Source organism: Numida meleagris, chromosome 1, assembly GCF_002078875.1.
Source record: "Numida meleagris isolate 19003 breed g44 Domestic line chromosome 1, NumMel1.0, whole genome shotgun sequence".
Classification (NCBI taxonomy): Eukaryota; Metazoa; Chordata; class Aves; order Galliformes; family Numididae; genus Numida; species Numida meleagris.
In genome coordinates, this window is record NC_034409.1 from 67,348,636 (window position 1) to 67,362,190 (window position 13,555).

The window sequence follows — 13,555 nt, forward strand, 5'->3', positions numbered from 1 at the left end:
ATTCTGCCTCCCAGATGTGAAATTTTAGTAGCTAATGACCAAGGCGGCTATTTAATATGCAAAAAAATTTAAGAGTCAACTTTGTGCAAGCAGAGTACTACCTCAAAGCATTTCGCTTTCAAATGGGTCGTCAATCCCAGCAAGAGGTATACGTTTTAACACAAGTCAAAAACTTTCAACAGCTCTATACCACAGTAAGTGTTTTTACATCTGGGGGAAGCAAAATCACTACAATACATGCTAACAGTGCAGTTAGAAACAAACTTTATTGTTGCAGTTTGAAATTATTTACACAATATAAATCTCTTTCAAAGGTACATTACTTCATTTCATCAGTGGTAGAAGGCCTTATAATAGAGCTTCAATAACATTTAGTTCAAAAGAAATACAGTTCACTCAAATGGATAAATGACGCATCTGAACTCCACAACATACAAAAAGGGTCATGGGGACTTTTTGGGGGGATGACAGTGTCAGAAGATAAAGGTTGCTTTTTAAATTTAACTTATTCACAGCACATAAATGGACTCACGTTTAAAAGAACACTGGCAAATATTCAGTGGAAAAAAGAAACAAAAAGGACACGAAGAGGAATATACCCCTACTATGCTATGGCCCTGTTTCTGCAAGTAATTAAAGGGTTTTAGATAGCTGGATTAAGACGCTTGAGACAGAACTGAAGAATCTAAGTTATATTAAAGAGTGGATACATTCTTGGTGCTGAGACTATTCAAAGCACTTGTGTACAAAGCAGCATTACTGACTACCACAGATTGTACTTGAGATACAAAATGTTAAGAATGTTTCTACCTATTAAAAAAAAATAAAAAAAAGTCTGTCACACATTTAAGACTTGACGCCTACTTTTTTTTTTTTTTTTTTTTTAATAACAGTTGAAAGTTACTACCACCAAAGGTAGGAAACCCTTATTCCCCCCCCAACCTACTCTGCATTTTATGGGACTGTATGTAACGGTTTTTACTGTTTCTTTTCTGTGGTCTCCTTCACCTTGTGTTTTGCATGGATCTCTACTATGTGGAAAAAAAAAATACTACAACATGAAAAAAATGCAACTGCAATATCACACAACATAAGGCTGGTGCAGTACCTGAAGTTATTTCATCATTTATTTTTAACGTTCATTAGATTTTCAAGTAATGTGCTTTCTAAATGTTCACATGGCTTAACCAGCACCAGGATTTCCCAAGGTCCATAAGCATCATGTATTTTGGGGGGGTGTTAATTAAAATTCTATACAACAGGGAACCCGAGACAAAAGCTCTAAAATTTTCCAGAAGGCTACAGAAGCAACTAGTGTAGAATTCTGTGTTCATCTGGTAAAGCCTGGCCACTTGTTCTAAGGTCAGACTACTCTCTGACTTCAGGCCCACGTTCAGTCAGTTTTCTGGCATTTAGCAAGAATGACAAAACCCATTATTAAACCACCTAGTGCAGAACATCATCTATATTGTTAAATAAATGAAAAGGCCCAAAATACACCTGAAGGGTTGCAAATTGACTGTGCCCAGATTTTACCATATAGGTAATTTTTTTTACAATGTCTCCTCCCTCTCTGGGCCCCTGATTTGGCTAGTTTCTAGTTACAGCAACTTAAACTGTACAGATAGATCACTTGGAAAAGACACTTTAAAAAGTCAGCCAATGCTTTTTGCAGGGTCTCCCCACATCACTTAAAGCACCTCCATACAACTGGCACATGCAAACAATTTGCATGTTTTCCTTTCCACTCCAGAGGTATAAAGGCCACAAAAGTTGCTTTCTTCTGACATACCCCACCGAAATTTGGATCGTTTCTCACTGCCATGAGTTCCTTTAAGTTATGTGGTTGGCTAACAGAAGACCTATATTGTACAAGACCAAAGGTCACGGCTTTTCATCTCTTTTACATCTAATGAAAACATTCAGCGTGTAGCCTACATGTTCACGTGCATCTGTGAACACGTATTTAAAAACACAAAAAGAAAAAACATTGATATTTATGAAGAACAGATAACTAACTCAAAACAAAACAAAACAAAACAGATAGGATGAGGTCAACCTCTTCTACCAGCTACAGGGAGAATTACCCTGAGCAAGAAATTATATTACAGTGGGATATAGAAAAAAAGTTTTAATTAGAAAAGCAGTTACGTTAAGATTCCTTTTGGCAGGAGTTAAAAATAATAATAATAATTGTGTAAGCCTTCTCTAGCCAGCAAATGTTTTAAAATAAATTTGAACTTAACTTTGAAACAAACTTTACCCATTTGCTCTTGTCCTTAAACCATGCAACAGGCATATTCAAGAATTTCCTACGCTGAAAGCTGAAGTTCTTTTCCATGTGGATTTCCTTTTACCTATATTTATTGAACCCAACCCACCTCCTGATGAACACTTCTATGACAAGCTCACTTCCCAGGACCCCCACTAACTTAAGTGTCAACACTGATAAGCATGTGTACCTTTCATCCAGTGCAGGTAGAGCTGACAACATATGACAACTGTATCAAGATCAATTTGTCAGATGGACGAGATTTGCACACCAGTGTTTTCCAGCAGAAACACAGCAGGGACAAGAACATACTAACAGCTTGAAGGACACCATGCAGTTCAAAATTGGTATTGAAAGGCAACAGTAATGAAAAATAGCTGGCCGTTTGGGGACAACTGTCTATGCTTCACGTCCAAGGTCAAAGGCCTCTTTAGCAAGGGACTTTAACAAAAATAATTCTGATGAGGAGTCATATACTAATAAAGCAGAACACAATTTCAGTAAAAAAAAAATATGGATTAAGTGTGGAAAGGAAGCTTTTATAATCGTATTTCCCCTAATGAACTAGAGTTTGGGGGTTGTGGAGGGAGAGCAGTGCACACAGGAAAAATACCTCCTCAATTAAGTCCCAAATAGTCTAAAGGATCTACCAATAATTCTAGTGTGAACGAAAATGACTGGTAGAACTTCTTGAGTGATCTGAGGGTGAGGGGGTTATTATAAGCATTTACAAGTTAGCAACTAATCCTATTTTAAATCTATATCCACCAAAAACATTTAAATTCGGAGACTTCTATCACAACTAACTCAATTGCTGTCACGACAGGAGCGCACACTTAAGAGTACTTCAATTCAACATGCTTATGGTCTAGAAGTCACCAGCATTCAAGAATGTATAGGAAATTGTTTTAAATTTTAACAGCCTTCCCTATACCGCAGATACTTACAGGTACCTCTGATATATCGTTTGCCCTATCAGAATAGACTTTCTCTTCATTTTAGCACTGTACGAATAACTTCTTTTCCCAGAATCATTCCCAAGAGCAAGATGTTAGAAAAGCTAGCAGGGAAAAAAGACACTGGGTGTCCAAGGCTATAAATGGATACCTGAACATAACTACTATGCTTTGTTACAGATAAATTTAACAAAAGAAGTCAGCACACAGAGTTAGATTTCTTCTTTACATCAAAATTTCTACAAAATAGGAGAGAATACAATGCAGTACACAAGTCCATAAAAGCAAGGTACAGTACAATTCACACTAATTTACAAATGGTTATTTACACTGTTTTATATACATATACAGTCAGATCTGGTTAATACAAATTTGGTAATTACTTTTAAAATGCAAATCAAGACGTATAAATGAATTTAAAATTATATAAGAAGAGATCAGTTACTCCTGTAATGCTTCAACAACTTAAAAAATTAAGCACTGATTAGCCAGATCTGACTGCAGAAACGAGAAGAAAAAATTCACACTATTCTGCTTTACAAAAGCAACCAGGCCACTATGGTCTATTGACTTGATGCTATTTATGCAAGAATGCCATTATTAATAATCCTCTTTATATTTACATTATAGGTTTAACTACAGTAAGAATTATTAATTTTGGCATTTATGCCCTTAGCTTAACATAAAGGCAACAGAGTATCTTCTTGGCAAGTCACAGTCAAAACTACTACAGGATGTTTCTAGAGCTCAGTCTTTTTTGCCCTCCTTCAAATATCTTAAAGTTGCTATTAAGAGACTGAGAGAAACTAATCAGAACAAGTACACATTCTCTAGTTTGGTGCTTTAGTACCTAACTTACATTCAGAATGTCCTGTATTCACAGTTTCAAGCTACCTTAACATTTGCAATGCTATTGAAAAAACTACTGCTTCAAATTTAATACATCTGTAGATATTCTTATTTGCAACAGAATATCTGAGTGCTACTGGCTAAACGTGATATGGTACAAGCATCAAGGTAACTGGCATTTCATTTTAGAAAAGTTTACAGTATTTTCTCAGAACTTTTTATCAGGAATTGTTTTAATCTGTACTTGTCTTGAAAGAAAGCTGATGCAAAGCAGTATTTAAGTGTGTAAAATGAACTTCAACATGCAAAACGAAAGCCTCTATCAGTACTGCAAAGTTGACCACTATAACCTGTGATAATCCTTGTGCTTCTTCAAAGTGGCTCAGAAAAAGCTTGCAGTATTTACTATCTGCTTGAAAGTGCTTTTATGGGAGATTCAGTGGAAATTAACTCCATAAGAATGAGATTGAGCTGCATTCACAAAGAGCTTTGGTTCTGCAGAAGCGAGTTTCCAAGTTTCCACTCCTACAGTTATTGCTACTTGAACTATATAAACAAAATACTACTGAAAAAAAAGTTACACTAACTCCAAACTTAAATAGAACTGGTACTTGAAAAGGGAATGTGGGTTGCAAGCTGTTGGGAAAGTTAGACAGGCTCTGTCAAGTGCTGGATTTCCCAAGACAAACTGAATTTCACAGCCTCTTACACATATTTTAAAAACAAAGCAACACTGCCAGAAATAAAGACACCATTTGAAGAAAATAAACAAAACATCAAGTTCTAAAATCTTTATCAACCTTACTTTCAAAGAGTTCATGCCGTACTTGAAGGGACTACGAAGACAGCAGGCTATTACTCAATACATGTCAATCATGCCCACAGGGGGAAAGTACAGAAAACAAGAGTCTTCAGTGCTTTCATGAGCTCTAGCAACATCCTCTATATCTGCTACAAAAGAAAATATAAATGTCAATTTTAGCTATTCATTTCTATTTAACTACCAAGATAGTTTGTCCAGTATATTAGCCTCCAGCTAGCAAATGCTAACTTCAAGTTACAGGAAAAAAAAAAGCCCAGTTTTCCCATTGCATTACAGTTAAGGTTTTGACTAAATAATTTAAAAAAAAAAAATAACTTTCAGAGATGAATATAAACAAGAGGGAAAAACCCAACCCCTGCTTCTGTTAAAAAAAAAAAATGCCATTCAAAATGGTTGTTCAAGGTGAAAATTATTCATTCACATCAACCTTCTTTGTCTTGAAAGAATCAAAAAAGCTTTAAAGCAAATGTGTATGTGTATGTTATATACACATATACACACACACACACACACCGGTATGTCGCAAAGCAATTTAGAATAAATATCTTTGCTGGAGTCTCTACCAGAAGCTCCCCATAATATTTACTCTTCAGTTAAGTTTGTGATTGCATGTGTGTATCCACACACAGACTTTGTACACGTGGGCACTTAAGTGACCAAAGTGCAAAGTTTTTCAGAGTATACCCAAGAGCTGAGTATATGCCTGCCCAACTCCAAATTGCTTGTTGGTTTTATTTTTTGTTGTTTCTCCTACCTCTTCTAAAAGAGTTTTAAAGCCTCTTTTCCACTTAAACTTACATATGGTTTTCTTAAGTAAACATTTTCTTTTCAGTTCACATTTTGTAATCCAGACCATTCTTGGTATGATAGCTTTAAAAAGCTGTGTGTGACAATCAAAGTCCCATTGTTCAAGTCATACTTTTTCATGTTATCCTTTGAACTGGAGACTTTGAAAATTAATTTGACGGCACAGAAAAAAAACAGACTTACAGAATTTGCAACTACAGGATCAAGCATTTAAGACTAGAATCCAAGGTTAGATGATGACAAAGCAGAAGGAAAGACAATATACAATATAACAAACTGTAAACCTAAGTGTCTTGCTCCCCAGTGCAACAGGATCTCTGTTCACTAATTTGCAGTTCAATAGTCCATTCCATCAGATACTGCTGAAGCACACCAGAGACCAGAATAGTGTTGAAATTTTGAATCAAGTTTCAAAAAGTAATACAAATTTTGGAACAGTGGTCTTTTGTTTAAGAAGTACGCTTAACAAACAAGCAGCTTTCCCACAGAAGTTAGAGATGGTACACTTCCCATCGAACACTGTGATGGTACGGAGTCTAAAAGAATTTGACGGCTACAGAACTTTCACATTTCTACAGCTTAATACACAGAAAGGAAAGTCAAAACGTTATTTATCATTTTAGCAAGAAGGCTGATTCTTAGACAGAAGATAAGTACCATAATGTGGACAGCTACCTTTTTCGCTATAGAATTAAAAAAAATAAAAAAGATCATCCTAACCTTTTCCCCTAGGTTACTACATACCTGTGACCAGTATCTCACATTTTGCCTGTATAGATCTAAAAGGTTGATATCTGCTGACTGTGTAGATCTCTAATATAAGTTAACACAGCTCAATAAAACAAGTTGTTAAACAAATCCTTTGGAACAACTTCACCGTCTGCACCCAACTTTTACAAAAACTGACGAAAGCAGCAATGGAATCATGTTAAACTTAAAATAAATAATTCACATACAACATGTTAAATTACAAAAAAGGATTAAATTGCCATTTCTACAACTTTTAGATTTAGCAAGTTTCTAATCCATTTTATATCAACAGCAGTACGTATGCTCTTCATATTAAATTTAACATTGAAGGACTGTTTAGAGGCATTATTTATAAAGCAAGAACCACCAAGTGAGCATTACAGAACTTCAACAAATGTTTAGCTTTTTTTCCAGTATCCATTCTCAGAAAAGATTCAGGGGTTGTCAATCCACTTGGTAAGTTTGCTCCTCTTCTTTACTCTGGGAGAGTTAACATCATGACCTCCAGCTTCATTTTGAAATACTGGTTAAAACGAACAATTGCATACCTATTCAAAGGGAAAAAGACCTGAAGTTAAGAGCAGACAATTTCATAAAATGAAACATCCTAGGGCTAATCAGAAGTCCACCTATCCCAGAAGCCTGTTTCAAATACTAACCTATAGCAGCTACCAAAGGAGGAAGAATAGAACCACCATATTATGGTAGTCCTCAACAACACCACTTCACCACTCCTCCCAGCTTGCTAGAGTTTGCAAAACAAATGCTGTTTTGAGTGTATCAGAGGTGGCATTTTCATGCTTAAAGTTCTTAATAAAGGGTCCTACAATTGACAGCTACAATTCCCCCACACAAAAAAAAAAAAAGAAAAAAGAAATATCTTGTTCATTTGAAGAATGTTATTTTTCTAAACCACATCATTTTTGGGTTTTCTCACTTGTGCTTTTACTTGCTTTTTTCGCCATCTAGCGGTTACTTATAAGTACTTCTCCTTTGGAATAACTAGTCACAAAGCCACAGAAGAAACTCACATTGGTATCATTTACAAAACAGCACAACTAAACCTATTAAACTGGCTTAGTCATTAACAGAAAAAAAATATTCTAAACTGAAGCAGAAACTCATGCCAAGTGAAACGATGGATTTTATCACTTCTCCCAGTCCCCAACAAAAGACAGATATATTCTTCTGCTTGCTGTGATGAAAGACTATTAAAAAATAAAAATGCCAAAGACATCTACCTGAAACAGAACCATCAGTCAGTGTTCAGTAGACAGAACTTAATGTTCATTGGCATTATAGAGGCTCTTTTCAAGAAGTGAGGAATTTCTAAGATCAACATTGTGTGCAGTAAGTTTTATACAAGAGACCCATTTCTTAACTTTTGCAGTTCGGGATGTACATCTTTGTTGCTTCAAGAAACACCTTTAATGCTTAAAAGCATTTACTCCTCTAGTTAAGTGCCTTGCCTTGCTATGTGCTATGTATTTTAGCCCAAAGGCACATATTAAGTTAGAAAGTTTTCAGGAGGAAGGAAAAAAAGACCATAAAAGCTGTCTACGTTTATTTTCACTTCAAAAGTTACAGGACAATCACACAGATCAGACACCTCAGACCTCACAGTTTATGATATCTGGGACACTTAACCAGATGGCCCCAAAATTCCCTTCCAATCTCAATTATTGTATGATTACATGAAGCAAGCATACTTACCCTAGAAAATCAAAGTCAATGGTGGAATATTTGGCTTGAATTAGAGCCCACAATCCCCAAAAGAAGTGGGAAGCCTAAAGGAAAAAAAATTAGGAAACATTAGCATTGTATAAAAGCATATGTAAGTGTATTCTTACATAATAGAATCATCTACAAGAGAACTCCCCAAATCCATCTTTGTAAACTCGCTTTGTATCTCTTCATCAAAGAGACTGGTAAACAAGTATTATGAAACTAATTACTAGCAGAGTAAATCCACTGGCCTCTAGACACACTATACTTGTTACTTTTCTTGGGGAAAAAGAAACAATGTTGCATTTGTGAAAGAGTTCACCTATTAAGTAAATTGTTGTGTAATTATATACATCACGTTAAGAAAACAGAAATAGAACTGCTACTACTGTTACTTATTAAACAACTTACTGTTAATATCCTGCTAAGGATTAATGATATTCAACTCTAACACATATAGAGAATTCCATTTGAACCTTTGATTACACCCTTAGGTTGTTATAAACTGCAACTCGCTTTCACCACTGATTTGGACAAAAACATGATCTGTAGCTACAGAAGAGAATCTCCTCAGCATTTACACGTTTGTAATCTATTTCAACCATAACTGCTTTACTAGTCTAGATGAACAGCCTGAAGGCCTACGTTCAATTTCTGATTGAAATTATGGATTGAAACTATTATGATGTGACTGCTAACGAACTTTCAAACAAATATACGCAATGGACATGAGCCTGATAATTGAAGACATTTCTGGACCGCTCAGGTTACATACAATACACTTTCAACTTCTATTCAGTTAGTAATTGCTTATAGTAAATTGCTTCCTGGAGCTTGCATCTAACACTTTACCAGAAGTATAGAAGACAGTTTCATGCATGTATGCCTGAAAACACCTTAAAACAGCAACCATTATATGCAAGCACAAAACTTTCCTCTAGCGACTCTAAGCTTTGATAACTTTACCTGACGGTGAACAGTTTGGAGCTTTATGTCAGCATCCATTAATTTTTCCCATAGCCCACATTAACTGACACCTACTTGCATTCGGCACTATTTGTGCATCATGTGTGGTCTTAAGGCACATCTTAAGCTGTTCTCTGAATAGAACACTATCCTCCCTTAAAGATTAGTATGACCATGGTTTAGAATTGACAAAAATAATGCTATATATATTTGACATCAGACCACCAGCCAACACAACTGCAAATCTAAGTTTCCTAAATGAAAGAGACAACTGAATTCAGTGTTAATAGAAGATTATACAGATTTTAACAGAACAACAACAAACTAGTATTTTCTAAGGGCTTGTTTAATAATCATCTTCCTAGAGTAGGACCCGTATTTCTTCACTGTTACCACTAGCTTTTTGCCAGAAAACTGAAGGTGTTACAGTATAAAGGTGTGCTTGAATTAGTCAGAAAGAAAAATAAAATAAGATCAAACTGGCATTTTAGCCTTAGTCAGCCTAAGAATAGTTTAGCATGTTTTACTTTAGGAGAAAGCAAAATGAAGTGAAGCCTGAGTGAGAAGGCAGACTGACAGCAGACAGGAGATAGTTCATGACACATGAGATACAAGAGGAGCAGGGGAACAGACTCACAGTCAGCCCTCAGAAAACCTTCTGCGATCCTTAAGACTACACGTGCATTTTGCTATAGTTTAAATCACATGGCTTTCCAGAACACTGACGGCAAGGAAAGAGTTATGGTAATACTGAAAGATTCTAAAAAGAGGTTCAATCACTTTTTTTTAATAAGTCAAAAGTTTCCTAGTTTTACTCTAACAAAAAATTATCTTACTTTGAAAAAAAAACTTTTAAAATCAGAAGATGTATGTGAGTTTATGGAGTTCTACCTTGTTTTTCTGTTGTCTGACAAGGAGTTCAGCATAGACCCACCATAAACTCTTTCCAACACAGGGACTTGCCAGCTAGCAGCTATACTTGCTAAAAAGCTCATCATCTTCTCTGAATACTCACTGCCTCTTTTGCATGGAGTCAACACACAACATGACAAAAGCTTCTACAGAACATGCTAAGAAGTTTTTCTTTACATAACACAGCACCCAGGTTAAGAAATTGACAATTACATTTGCCCACAGACAAAAAATACAGCATTTAACATATTCATATCCACAGATTATTTACCAGTGCAAACTGATTGACTTGAACATATAGAACTTCAACTTCCTTTTCACTGACTTCTGTGCCAAATCCTTTATATTCTTTGTAGGCCTCAAGGTAAGATCTCAGCCATTGTTCCTGTAATTTTCTGTTGGGATAAAGGCTGTAGTCTACTTCATTTACTCCTGTGGGGGGGAAAAAAAAAAGATCTGAATCCTAGGGTATCTAAAAAGACCACTAGAACCACAGTACTGAACCGCTTCTTCCCCTCTTACCCCCAAACATAAACACAGAGATTGATGTAGAAAAACATAATTACTTTTACTTTGATATGATCTTATCAGATCAGTTACTTGTTGGCAAGAATTTCTCAGACAAGAATTACACAGCATTCAAAATAGAAAGATTTATGGTGTTTTCAGCCACATACACACTCAATTTGTTTTGAAATGCAACAAGTTTATCTTTAACAGAAATCTCAGGAAAAAAAAAAACTGCATTACAAAGCAGAACCCCTCCTGCACATCAAACAGGGACTCATTTGCAACATTATCCAAAGCTGAATCCAGAAACATACACACTGTCAGCTCAAATTTCTGAGACTAAAACTTAAGGGTAGTCTACTCCTCCCCTCCATAGGGGGAATTACAAGTCTTATCTCCATAACTATTCTCTTCTGCCATACCTTTCTTCTTAGCATGTAGCTCCAAGTTTGTTTATACTAGAGATTCTCAACAGTAGGCCTCACAAAGTCTATCAGGAGTCCCAAGATTTAGATCACAGCTGACACGCATTGGCTATCAACTCCCAGAAGATGTGGAAAATTTTATTAATCCTGCTTCACGGGCAAAGACTGCTTTACGTTTAGAAAGTCATTCTTAGCCACACCACCTCCTCCTTTGAAAAAACACTCTTGGTCTCCTTTCCTCTGTTTCACCTTCCAGAAGACTAAAACAGTATGTATGTGCAGTAAACTAAATATGAAACATACTATTCCTGAGAAAGAAAGCACATTTGCAATCAGTAGTACGATGCGTAAGCAACAGAACCACTCTATTCTGGAAGCACTGGATTTGAAATATAACACACAGAAAGTACTAAGGGAATGTCAGACCTACTGTACAAGTGCATCAGGAAAGAGGTTACAGTACACAGCTCTCTTGCACAAGGTAAGTAGCTTCACCTCAGCAGATTACATACCACAAATCTATACAATTTCATATGGCCAAATGGTTGTGGCCATGCATGCTACTAACTGCTGTGTCCATGACAATGACATTTTCATATCTAATTCTCCCTTAGTCCTATTTTACGATCACTGCAATCTCCTAGCACTTAAATTCTTTCCCACATCTGATCCTCAAATGTAGCCTTTAAAAAATTACATTTGTATTGGATGGGTAAATAATGCAAAGGTGAAGCACAGCTGCTCTTCAGTGGAGAAAAAATTACTTGTGTAGAGTCTTCTTACTGTACCTAGCTCCTTGAAGATGTACTTCGACTCTTAAAAGTTTCAGATGAAATCAATCGAAAGCTTTCAAGTGTATTTTGTGAAGAATTTGTTTCCTAAATACTTACATTTTAAAATTGTCAGCGTATACTTGATTAAGTTATCTGAACTTGAGATTTGAAAAGCAATGACAGGCACATAAATAAAGGCTTCTACTGTCACCACACTGTACTTTCCACCTATATTAATAATTGTGTACATTTTCCCTATTACTCCGTCTTCTAAAATAACACTGCATAAACACAAGGTTATTTCTCTCTTACGGAGTACAGGGAAGGGGCATTCACCAAAAGAAACTCAGGTAGCTAATGAATTAATCTATCCACAACTCAATGCTAAAATCTGACACTTTTTCCAACCATACATTCTTAGCCTCTACTTCTTTTAGCACATAACTCAAGGGCAAATACTTAGCAAACACACAAAACCACCGAAAAAAATGTAAAGTCTGCCATTTATAACTTTGTAATCACACAGCATATTCTAGGTATTAAATAACTACTTATGCTGTTGCAGATACATCCATGGTATTTCATTATAGTGTGCTGAGTCTCTGCTGTGTGATTTCACAGAACAACTGTGAAACCTGAGTGTTTTGTATTATCCTAACCTGTAAAACTTAAGAGATTATCTGTTCTTCTCTGAGCTAGCAGAGTTGTAAAGGAAGGACATAACTGGCCGGCAAGTAGAGGCATTAACACATTTTGATACCATTAGATTAACAGCTACATGCACGTATCTAGATATACAAAGAAAAACAGAACGTGGTACAAGAATGAGAATTCAAAGGTTTTTTGTGTCCACTTTACCTTTACCTCAAAAATCTAATTTTTACCTGCAAATTCATTGAAGTGATTGCCAATGTCATAAGCCAGGTAGTTGTATCCAGAGTACTCATAGTCTATGAACTGCACATCACCTATGTGAGACAAGAGCAGCAACATCAGAGTCCACATCAAATGAAATCATGGCCCTAATCCTTTGGTGTCCTTTGAAGTTTTAGGGAAACAAACAAACAAAAAAGCACATCTCTATCTTACTTGTACCCAGCTGCGTGCACTCAGATTTTATAGGGCAAGACTGATATTTGTGGTATGAGACTACTTTGAAAATTCATTCAAGGGATCTCTTAACAATCAGAGCTTAAAATGCTCTGTTTTTTAAACTCTGATTAGCAGAATTTTAACTTCTACCACACGAGGGCATCAATTACCTTCCAAATAAGAAATATGGTAGAGGAGCCTTAATTTAAGCTTTACGTAGAAATCACAGATCAATTTTTCCCTGACTTAAAAAACAACAGTCCTATTTATTCTAAGACAAGTATGCAAGCATGGTAGAATAACATTGCAACAGGTTGCTACTTCCTTCTAGTATGCTGATACTAGGTGCTTTCTTCAAGCACACTTACAAAGCAAGACTTTTCTAATGGTTGCCCTTTTTTGTTTTAAGTTGGCTTAGACTAGTCTCAAGATACTGATAGATAACGCTCAAAACAATGAAGCTACCAAGTATAGTGTAAATAAGAATTGATAAGAGTGGCATCAGTCCCAAATGTTTCCAAGTTACTTAACCTTTTTACTAGTCAGTGGTTGTCTTTGGGGAAGTTGGGAAAAGTGCTTCACTCAAGGATGTTATACAGCACTGAACCTGCACAAGCACGTCTACATCACAGCAAGCTTTAAAGACGTCAACAAGTTCAAATAACTAGATAAAATTAGAGCTCTTTTATTCTAAG

General features: G+C 35.9%; 1 protein-coding gene across 2 annotated transcripts in view; it reads right to left on the reverse strand.

Moving 5' to 3' along the window:
- ETNK1 (ethanolamine kinase 1) overlaps window positions 248-13,555 on the reverse strand; it is a 35,233-nt gene continuing 21,925 nt past the window's right edge. For both annotated transcript variants that reach the window (XM_021391599.1, XM_021391607.1), the window contains exons 5-8: window positions 12,653-12,736; window positions 10,332-10,492; window positions 8,171-8,244; window positions 248-7,005 (exon numbers count right to left, since the gene is read on the reverse strand). In XM_021391599.1, the coding sequence (XP_021247274.1) occupies window positions 6,933-7,005; window positions 8,171-8,244; window positions 10,332-10,492; window positions 12,653-12,736 (392 nt within the window). In that variant the 3' untranslated portion in view covers window positions 248-6,932. The remainder of the gene's footprint in view (window positions 7,006-8,170; window positions 8,245-10,331; window positions 10,493-12,652; window positions 12,737-13,555) is intronic.